This window comes from Pezoporus wallicus, unplaced genomic scaffold, assembly GCF_028554395.1.
Source record: "Pezoporus wallicus isolate ANWC-B61680 ecotype Strahan unplaced genomic scaffold, APGP_CSIRO_Pwel_v1 contig_6789, whole genome shotgun sequence".
Taxonomy (NCBI): domain Eukaryota; kingdom Metazoa; phylum Chordata; class Aves; order Psittaciformes; family Psittacidae; genus Pezoporus; species Pezoporus wallicus.
In genome coordinates this window covers 1,520,981-1,531,889 of record NW_026637361.1, presented here as the reverse complement: position 1 = coordinate 1,531,889, position 10,909 = coordinate 1,520,981, and the positions used below count along the sequence as shown (strand labels likewise).

The following is a 10,909-nucleotide window of genomic DNA, read 5'->3' as shown; positions in this document are numbered from 1 at the left end:
TTACTCCTTGTAATTTTGACTGCTCAGGTGTTCCTTGGAAGCGCTTCTCTAATCATTAACTTTTTACCAGGGGTCATAAGAGGTACCTTCAGTAATGGGAGGTACTTAGGTAAACCTAAGTTATTATTTATGATAAAAAAATGGTCTTGGACCTTGGTAAACTTGGGAAATTCTTGAAGGCAATTTGATCTATTTTAAACCAAGATTTGCACTGATGATATTGAAAGGCCCCAGCTGAATATATTGTAGGAGGTTTTCAATACAAACAGTGAAGACAGTGGATATTTGAGGAAAATTATGTAAAAATTAGTAAATTAATTTGTGGCCATTGAAAGGAAAATTGAAAATATTAAGGATTTTAAAAAAAAAAAAAGGTTTGATTGAAAACTGAGCTATTTATTTCCCAGTGTGCATTAAAATCACTTTAGACAGAAGTGGAGCTTTCAGAAACCAATAATGATATTTTTCCACAGATTTAATTTTTTTTTTTTCAAAAATACTTTTCAAAGCAGGTAATTAATTGAGAAGTGCCTCTTTCCTGCAAGCAATTCTTATTTTGATGAATACTTTGAATATCTGATGATATTCTGTTGAAAGATTAAAAAATCTTCAGCCACTTCTAGTCATGAAACATGCAGAACTCAAGCCAATGTTAAATATCTATTTTAAATTTGTGATTTTTGTTGTCTATACTACTGTTATGGACACAAGTGACAGCTTAAAAAATGATTGTGCCTCTAAATGCCTCTGTTTTTAAGATGCCTCAGGCTGAAATTCTAAAATCTTAAAAAATCTAGTACCTTAACATCACAGAATTCAAGCATTTGGAATTGATTTGTACTCTTGAAAATTCAATTTGTTGTGTATTTGGTAAAATGAAACAAAAAAATTTATTCACATAAAATAAGACATTGGTTTTGTATTCATAAAAAGTATTTTAAGATGCAGCTTTTCCCTCAGAAGCTGAAACAGCTTTCAGCAAGATATAACTTATAGAATAATCATATTAAACATCTCTTAAGGCAACATATAATGTTCATTCTAGTAATTTACCATAATTAATACATTTTAACTATCACCTCATTATTTTATCTGGAGAGGTAACAAATGACGTACTTTTCCATGACAACATTTCAGTTATTTATCAAATTACCTCTAATACTTCAGTTGCCTTTATCAACTACCTGGAAAAATCAATATCTGATATGACTTTATGGCGCGTAGCAAAGTATATAAGCACAAAGTTTCTATTGCTTGGTCTCAATTTGTCACTTCAGACCATCTGACTGAGAAGTGACTCTTAAATCCTCTTCATTTCACTGTTATCTGATTTGCAGGAATCCAAGACTTAAGCAAACATGTCCAACCCTAGTGAGGCAGAACTCATTCACATGTTTAAGGGGATTCCCTTTACCACCAGGTCTTCTCCAGAACTTTTAAAATCCTTGGATACTTTTGATGCCAGAGAAGATGATGTCCTTTTGGTTTCCTATCCCAAGTCTGGTAAGTTCTACTTTTAGATGTTAATTGCAAAAAGTCTCAATTATTTGTTCTCTGCTTAAACTAGTGGGGAAATGTCTGCGTACATGAAACAGGAAAGGCTGAGCATATGAATATATTTCTCTGTTTGTAAGTGTCCAAGTACAAAAAAAAAAAAAAGTGATATTTATCTAAATTTGATCCTTTAATTGAAAATAATTTCATATGTTTTCATGTTGGAAAGCAAATAAATATTTCTTTCTTGTAAGCAAAATCTGTACTTGAAGGATTTTCCTGAGGACTTTCTACATACAATTATGAGCAAAAAAGACGTATTAAGTTATTTGTATGGATGTTGGCTGTAGATGTATTAATTTCTTATTCCCTCTCTCCCTGCCTCATTGCAGAAGCACATACCAAAGAGGAAGCTCAAGCAGTACTTTCCAAACATGATAAGGAAAAAAACCCAGATAACTGTAAAATAAATAACAAAAATAACACAACCATGTCCCAGTTGACAAGCATTTCTCTAATGAGACTGGTTTGGTACCAACATGAACACTTCTCATACAGTTACTCTGTACTACAGCTACAGCCCTAATTTTTTCAGTATTTATACATTTGGAGTCAATGGGATGATTCAGCTATGTAAAGTTTCTTGAAGCTAGGGGATTAGAAGTATTACTTATGCACTAGGAAGCTCTTTCAAAATGCATTTTCCATGTTTTCTCAGTAACAAATATTCTTTCCTTTGTTTTTTCCTTAAAATTACTTTTCTGCAGGCACTCACTGGCTTGCAGGAGTTATAACAAAGCTTTACAGTACTCAAGTTACACTAACATCTCCCATTGAATTTGGAGACATTTCCAAACTAGAAGAGCTGAATAAACTCTCATCAAAGAGAATCATTCCAACTCACTTAGACTACAACATGTTACCTGCAAATTTTAAGAATAAAAAATGCAAGGTAAGGCAAAAAGACATAAAAGCAGTAAGATGTGTTAAGTGTCTGTTAGGAATCTATTTTGGAAGAAAATTAAGTCTATCTCAGCTGAAACCAGGACAATCCTGATTAATTTTTGAATTATTTACAGTTTCCTGAAGCGGTTTGCTGTGAATTTTGGAGACACAGCTGATCAACTGCCAAAGGCAATATGAGCAGAGATCTGGGCTAGGGACTGTGTTCTGCTCCTGCCTCACTGCTCCCATGGGGTGATTTGTATACCAGGCACCAAAAAAATAATAGAACATCAACATCTTTCAGTCAGAAATATATTATTAAGGATGGGGGGGATGTGGGAGGGGTGTTCTCATGGCCCTGTTTCACTGGAGGAGTGGCTTAGAAAATAGTTCTCTTGAGTAATTATGGTCTGTTCTGTGAGTGAACATACTCTGCCCCTCCTCTTGAAGATTTGCAAAGACTTTTTTGTAAATATCTATGGGGCAAACGGAGAACTGAAATGTGGGAAGCAGATTCAGATCACAGTTCTGAGTTCCTCCTATACTAAGGTGGGAGACCTTTAAAAAATAAGCTCTGGGTCTCAGATTTTATATTGGAAGTTCAGAATTTCAGGATTACTGAGATCCAGACTTTTAGGACACAGCTAGTTTGAATGAAATGTCAAAATTTATGTTTTGCAGCAGTCCTGTGAATGTTAATTAGATATTGGTTTCATGTGTTAGTTAGCATACTGACTCATGAGGTAAAATGAACACAGGTATTATCATTAATACCTGTATCATCTTCATTTACAGATGATCTACATCAGCAGAAATCCAAAAGATACTGCAGTTTCCATGTATCATTATTACAGAGATAACCCAAACCTTCCCACTATAGACACCTGGACTGCCTTCTTTGATTTGTTCTTAAAAGGAGATGGTAAGGATAAATGTTACATTTTCTGCTTGCAGTTTACATTAGCTTATTATGCACAGGAAGAATCAAGAAATATGTACTATGTGAAAACACCCTATTGAACTCCTTCTTCATACATCTTTAGCTGTTGGGTCTTTTTCAGGATGAATTCGAATGCCAAACTAAACAAGAACAAATAGTAAGATACTATCCTCAGCTCTGCAAGGAGACATTTTAATAAGTGGCCACCTTATTTCAGCACAACTGCTCTTTGCAGGGTTTTGCTGTCCTCTGACATATCTGCTTGAAAACCGGGACAAGATACTGGTTTTATTTCTTCCCACAAACGCTCTGAAATCCCTGACAATTTGTTGATTCTGATGTGGATTTGCCTGTGTTAAAACATTTTCAACCTTGTCTTGTGAACCACAGTAACAGGCTGCTTCCCGTCAAGAGTTCATGTTTAAACTGTGAAACAGGAGATGTGTGTATACAGCTCCTCTGCAGTGTTAAAGTGTGGGCAATGGGGCACATGGGGAGACCGTCCCCAGGCTGCACTGAGAGCTATGCTTTCAGGTCTAGTGCCTTCTCCAGTCTTGAAGACAGCCTTTATTGCACCTTCAAAGGAAGTCTAGATGGTTTCAGAAAGCCCAGCTGCACAAGCTCTGATGTGCTGTCTTAATAGCGGGGTCCAAAGACCAAGGACATGAGTAAGATTTTTACGAGTGGCCATTCAGGCATGGAAACTGACAACAGGACCATATTGCACTTATTCACTCCCATTTTTAGTGCTTTATGACTTCTTTGAGGACATGTTCCTCCTATACAACCATAGTGAAGATAACAGCAACAATGACAGATTGGCTTGAAAACTTTGAGAGAAAAGCGCCATTGCAATCATCAACATTAGAGCTCCAGAAGTCAATCTACCTACTGCCCTGTATACACTTTGGCTCAGATATTGTGTTCCTAGTTCAGGGCAGCCCTAATGCACATCCTTCAGTGATGTGCAGTATCTTGGCTTGTTTAGTATCAACTCTCAACATATGATAGTGAAAAACATAAAAGAGGATTATATTAATCTGTAATTTATCTGTAAATTAGTAGCCACCTTCTATTTCCTGTGTCCTTACATATGGCATAAAAAGATAACTATGCTGGTTACAACAGAAATTTACGTAAGAGGTGATACAGAGCTGTTGGTTTTGCTCCTGATAGAAACATATTAAGGTCATTCAGAACCTCTAGTACTCTTGCAAAGTTAATCTCAGTTCAGAACAAGGGTGAGGACAAACAGTGACAACTATGATGCTGTCCCTGGAGTCTCCGAGGCTGCGTGCTGTACCCCTGAAGCCAACAGCGCTATTCTACGCTATTGTTGACCACAGTATGGTTGACCAGGAGAGCATGGTTTAATTGCATACTGTGGAGCACATGTGATTTGCAATTAAACAGTACTTTATGTGCAGGAGAGGTCTACGCACTGGAGTATTCAGCAAAATACTTAATTATAACTCACAGGTTGCAAACTGCAAACTGTCCCTTACAATATTATATTTTTCTAGTGGTAGTTATAAAGCAGAGTCACAGTTCTCAAGAATGCTAGCTGTGATTGCTCTGTCCAGGCCTCTTCACATCACCCTACAAGAGGCTTTCAACTCAGCTTTCAATGCAGTCCATCTTCTCTTTCAAGCAGAAGGGTCAGAACTTTGTTTTTTAAAAGAAAGCTGAAATTCAGCTGTCCTCCTATGCCTTCGGAAAAGGAATATTCAGACAAAACAAGGACCATGAGTCAGTTGTAAAACTGTAAGGTATCTATGCCATTAGCTGAATGATGTATTTGCATAACTTCTTTACATAATTCTTTGATGTTTAAAAATAATACAGATTCTCCCCTGCTGGGACAAAACAGCTAACAAAAGCATGCTCCATTTAACAGACTCCTTATTTCATTGCCTAGTGAAGTGATCATATTTCTAGCTGTGACCGCAGTCATAGAGACATTTGCTGAGATGCTCAGATCTGATTAGGTTAATATATTTTCCCTCATTACTGGCCTTTTCTTAGATTTGGAGCCTGTTCCCACTACAGAATCATATCTCGAAATAGTATCTGCATCTTTAATATGAAAAAGTATTCAAACAAGAATGGTAAGCTTAAGTCACTTCACAAAAAGAATGCAATCTGGTTTAGAGGAATACAGGATATATATTATGAAGGGGTCATTCCCCTAAATGTGTGAGATACCATCAGAGTTATATATGAATAAAATTTATATGAAACTCTTCTACACGGGTTTTCTTTTCAGTTGTCTGTGGATCCTGGTTTGATCATTTCCTAAGTTGGGAAGAACATGAAAATGACAAAAACATCCTGTTTTTATTCTATGAAGACATGAAGAAGGTAAATATCCTCTCTGCTCTTATTTCAGGATGCATTACTTGTAAATTAACATCATTAAAATATCAAAGAGCAAATTATAATGAAAAAAGAGAAAGAAGGAAAATGTGAATGCATGTCTTTGGGCATATCTTCTATTTGCACAGAACTTTATATTAGTGAACTAATTTTGACTGCAGAAGTTATATAAATATCAAATCCTATGAGAGCTGCATTTCATAGATGCAGGAGTGGGACATATATTACACTGTTTTCCCCAAGCTACAGAAAGAATTTCAAATTCCTTGTTCTTGCTCCTATGGAAAGTTCAGCCAAGGACATCTGTTGAGGGCTACACATTAACCTGCTATACCTGACATTTCGGGTGACATTTTCATAAAGTAATGTAAGGCAACAGAACTACTCATGGTCAGTGGTAATTGTGCTCCCTATATACTAGAAAAGCAGAGGCTTAAGAGGTAGGAAGAAGATTTTGATGAAAGATTATTATGCAGAAACTGCTTTGTTATTCTTTAAAAAAGACAAATACCAGCAAACTTTAGCTTCCATAGAATGAATTTTTTGGTGTATAGAAAACACTTTCTGGTGTTTCGATTAACATAGCTTTGTTCCTTTTTTGGGAGGGCGGAAGGGAGAGGGAGGGAATCCACTAAGGTATATAAATAAACCAGTTGGATCTGTAGATATAGCGCCTCCAATTAAACAAGCTATTTACACAGAAGCTGAGCTTAAACGATTTCTCTACTCACAATGAAATAATTCTGAGAGACAGGAGGACACTTTACCTGCACTGGGAGTAAAACTGACAATGTAACTAACTGTGTTTGATATCACATACTTAGCATTTACTCATTTTTGGGAGTATGGGTAAGAGGGGAATCAAGTTTACTGCACTCATCATCTACACAGTCCAATAACATCTTTAGCTTTGCTTGCAAGCAAATAAATGTGTGATAAACTTGGTAGGTAATAAAAAGAATCATTTTTGTATCAACTAGAAGCCTGATAATCAGGTCAGAAATATAAAAGCTTCATTTTTCTTGTGTCTCAGGATCTCCCTAAGGTTGTAAAGGACATGATTTTGTTCCTGGGTTTAAACATCAGTGATGATGATATCCAAGACATCTGCAAGAAGTCCTCATTCTCAGAGATGAAAAGAGACACAGAAAAGGAGAACAGCAATCCCAATCACACTGTTTGTGCACTGACATCCAACAGGAAACTAATTTTCCGAAAAGGTGAGTTCCTTTGGATGGGCTCAACACAGAAGAAGGAGTGGGAATCCAGGCAGAGGTCTCAGTCCAGATCTTTCCTGCACTGTAGTGATGTTTTGAATCAGCCCCAGAAGCAGTGACAAGATCCTTCAGTTGGAAGCCATCTTAAAATTTACTTTCTTTCTAAGTTCTCTGGTCGCAAACGCAGACTTATGCTAAGGAAGCATGGGGGAGTCTGAAAACAGTCTGACTAATACTGCTCCGTGGGAGCTTTTATGCTAAAAGAAAAGATTCACAAAGCATTATTCTGTTTTTTTTTTGTTGTTTTTTTTTTTTATCTAAAAGTTGACCACTTCAGTCTTTTACAACGTGTCTCATCTGATATCACCTGCAAAGGTCACTTTGTTTTAGAACAAGCTAGACACATTCCTTCCAAAGGAGACTGCTTGTAACCTTTGTCCTCCATACTATCTCTTATCTTATTGAAATGTAGGAAAAAGCATATTGAAAAAGGAATATGCTGACAATGACAACAACAAAAGAGGGGATGACTCAATCACTTGATGGTCTCACAGGTAGCCTTCAGACCCTGGCCAAGCTGGAATCTGTGGTAAAATCTCGAACAGTGCTTAGCTCAGATGGGACTTTAAAATACCTGCAGGAGCTGTTTTCTTGCTGTTTTCTTTCCTCAGATTTAAATAAGTAGATCAAACCATCATGTTTAGTTGGGTTTGATTATTTATACTTAGTTAATTTTTGAACAATAATTGATAGTTTAAAACCAAGAGTTCTTTCAATTAATAAATAGGGAAATGCTTTTTTTACATTTCACTAATTCAGACTGGTTTTATCAGAGCTAAATCAAATGCCAAAATACAATCTCTCAGCAAAAAACAAACGAAACCTTCAGATAGATACACTTTTCTAAGTCAGTGAACTTTGACAGAAGCATGTTGAAAATTTTTAAAAACACCAACAGTTTAACTTCCAAGTAGTTCCTATGCAAATCCCAGGGGTTTAGCTAGTTGCAGACAGTTTACAGAAGATTTATACATGCACATTTTTCTTCAGACTCTCTTTTCTTGTCTCTGCTGTCCAGAATGCTATTTTAGTTAGCAGTTTTGGGATTGCAGAATCATGGAGTCATAAAATCCCTGGTTGGAAGGGACCTCAGGGATCCTCTGGTCCAACCTTTCTTGGCAAAGTATGACCTAGGCTAGATGTCCCAGCACCCTGTTCAGCCAAGTCTTGAAAGTGTCCAATTTTGGAGAATCCACCTCTTCCCTGAGGAGATTATTCCTATAGCTGATTGTTCGCATGGTGAAAAAAATCTCCTTTAGTCTCCAGTCAGAATCTCCCCAGGATGCAGGGTCTTTAGAGGATGCATTGTACACATTGTCTCAAGCAAATATGTCAGTTTAATAAACAATTTCCTGTTTGCTGAAACTGGGTAACAGTTGAAACACTTTACTGAGCATGAGTGTGCGTGGTCACCCAGAAACACCTAACTGCCCCCTTATGTAGTGGGACATCTCTTCTGTAGAAAGCCTTAGAGGCTACGAGTGGGTGTGAGGGTGGGATTCATCTATCAAGTCATTCTGGGCTCCTTTTTTAGGAGTCTTCTTTAGCCAGTGGAGACATATGGCTGCTACTGGGGCACCATTCATTTGATGAGTTTTAAACATTGAGTAGGATGAGATGGGCTTCGAAAGGAAGTAATCATTTCCTCTACTGCCTGTGAAAGAGCCAAAGCAGACCTTTAACTGCATACATCTCAGGTGCAGAAGATGCCTCTGCTGAGATGACCAAAGCTCTAATCCATCTAGGAAACCTGCTGCTCTTCATGTACCACTTAGTTGCTGGCACTAGCCAAGTATGGGACTGAGAGTTAACAGCCTTTATGGATGATGAACCAGCTGCTTCCTTCAGAGTTCCACCAGACCAATAAAACAATTACTTATGATCATGACCTACAACAGAGACTGTGGTTAATAATGTATTAACAATTTGTGCCAACAGCGACATTAACCAAACTGGGCTGCATTTAAATAATTTTCTGCACTATATATTGCTAATCTTACTGCTCTTTTTCTGCTCCTGCTCTCCTAGGCACTGTTGGTGATTGGAAGAACCATTTCACTCCAAAACAGAATCGAAGGTTTGAGGAGATATTTAATGAGAAAATGAAGCTCAGCAAAATGGCAAAAAGTCTCACCTATGAATTTTGACTGCATGTGAAGAACAATATCCAGTTATCAACAAACACAGAGCAATTTGTGGGAAATTCTGAATGGGGGCTCCCACTCAGTTTATAAGCCTCCCAGTAGAAGGGACTGTAAACATGAGATTTTGGGGACAGGAAAATTCTGACACTATGTCAGAGTTGAACTCAGTTTTCAGTGGGCAGATGTATAAAGTTTTACAGAGTCAGGAGTCAGACTCATTTTTCTACAACCAAAACTACCTTATAATTTATTTATTTTTTCCTCTAGAGGGATATGAATGAATGTCTTAGATATAATTAAGGAATTTTATGTAAGATGTTAAGAAAAAAAAACATAAAACGAAACCCATAAGAACGTGAATATATGAAAAGTCTAAACCCACATCATAAGAAAATGACCAAAGATTTGAGCCCGGCCCTGTTCCCTTCTTGATCTATCATGATTTGGAAAGTGCCTATTTTATCAGACTGTTATTGATACTGAAGTTGAAAACTGCGGCTTTACATTTGATAATCTGAAGTGAAGTTTGTTTATAAAATGTCTTTTAAATGTCTTTTTTATATATATAACATTTAGTTCTTTGATGTAACATTTCTGGGTTAAGTACTGTATAGTGCTTGTGTTTTAAATGCAACTAATAGAACTCTATGTAAACTTCTGCACCATATGTTGAGGAACTACAAACATGGGGTTTTTTTCCATCTGACTTTCTTCCTGCAAAATGCTTGTTTCCAGTGTTTTGATGGGAAGCATTTTACTTCACAGTCCTTGTGCAACAGAACTCAACAGTTCCACTGTGAGAGACAGTTTAATCAGAACATGACTTACTTATTTACCCTGCCCTGATAAGACAGATTTTCCAAGAATCAGTTGTCTGTGTTTGTATCTGAGGGCCTGCTCTAGGAACCCAGAAAGGACTTTTCTTCTGGTTTATTCCATGATACATTTTCTGTCCTGACCTTCGATTTGCTTTGTTGGCTGGCTTTAAAGACGCTTCTCCCCAAACTAGATCTCCCCAACCATGCAATCCCAAGGCACCACCAGACAGAAAAAACATAGCAAAAGCTGTTTAAAAAGAAAGAAACTCATGCAGACAAGCATGATTACTCTGACTCTTGTGTGCTCTGAAGGTACACATCAGTAAAGTAAGCTTTGTCCTCTGTTTCTGAGGTAAATAAGGTATGGCCTTATTTACAGAGAAACACTAAAGCCTTCTCTAGCCACACATTTCACGCTTGCCACACAGCCCTCTTATTTCATACCTTGCTTGTGCAAGCTGACCTACTGATTTTGTGTCATCTTCACAAATGATACAGAAGTTATGTGCTGAAGAAATCAGTGAGAAAAAAGCCGGTTCAACTGCAGTCCCTTGACAATTACCAATTCAACACAATCCAAGCAAGATGCTGCCCTGAGCACTGTTTTATGTAAATGCTCATTTGGAAACCGGAAGTTTGTTTGTGTGCTATGCAATTCTGACACTAAAGTCACATTTTCTCCCACTAAAATGCCATGGACCACCATTACCTTCCTTTCAGGTGCCATTCTAACACTATTAGTAAGTGGCAAGAGATCAGCTAATGACGATGCTTGGACTTTTTACTTAAAGACTTTTTTCTAGCCCTTTCAGTGTGGAAAAAAGCCCAGGGATCCTTGGGCAAACAAAGTTTGCAAGCAAGTTTATTAACTGTGTTAAGAAAACCAGCAGCAGTGTATATATTCACCATATGAAA

The 10,909-nt window shown here is 37.2% G+C and overlaps 1 protein-coding gene across 1 annotated transcript; it reads left to right on the top strand.

Annotated features, from left to right (window-relative positions):
- The first annotated feature begins 1,284 nt into the window (after window positions 1-1,284).
- Window positions 1,285-9,197, top strand: LOC130597022 (sulfotransferase 6B1-like). The gene is made up of 6 exons (XM_057405195.1): window positions 1,285-1,503; window positions 2,262-2,446; window positions 3,235-3,361; window positions 5,646-5,740; window positions 6,789-6,975; window positions 9,061-9,197. Exons 1-6 carry the CDS (start codon window positions 1,359-1,361, stop codon window positions 9,177-9,179), a joined length of 858 nt encoding a protein of 285 aa, XP_057261178.1. The 5' UTR covers window positions 1,285-1,358; the 3' UTR covers window positions 9,180-9,197.
- The last annotated feature ends 1,712 nt before the right edge of the window (window positions 9,198-10,909 follow it).

What these genes read in the sequence shown, in the direction of transcription:
- LOC130597022 (XM_057405195.1), top strand. Translation starts at nt 1,359, where the DNA reads ATGTCCAACCCTAGTGAGGCAGAACTCATTCACATGTTTAAGGGGATT. An exon ending in GGTTTCCTATCCCAAGTCTG is followed by an intron (nt 1,504 to 2,261) that starts GTAAGTTCTACT and finishes ACTTTTCTGCAG; the next exon opens with GCACTCACTGGCTTGCAGGA. An exon ending in TTTGTTCTTAAAAGGAGATG is followed by an intron (nt 3,362 to 5,645) that starts GTAAGGATAAAT and finishes TTTTCTTTTCAG; the next exon opens with TTGTCTGTGGATCCTGGTTT.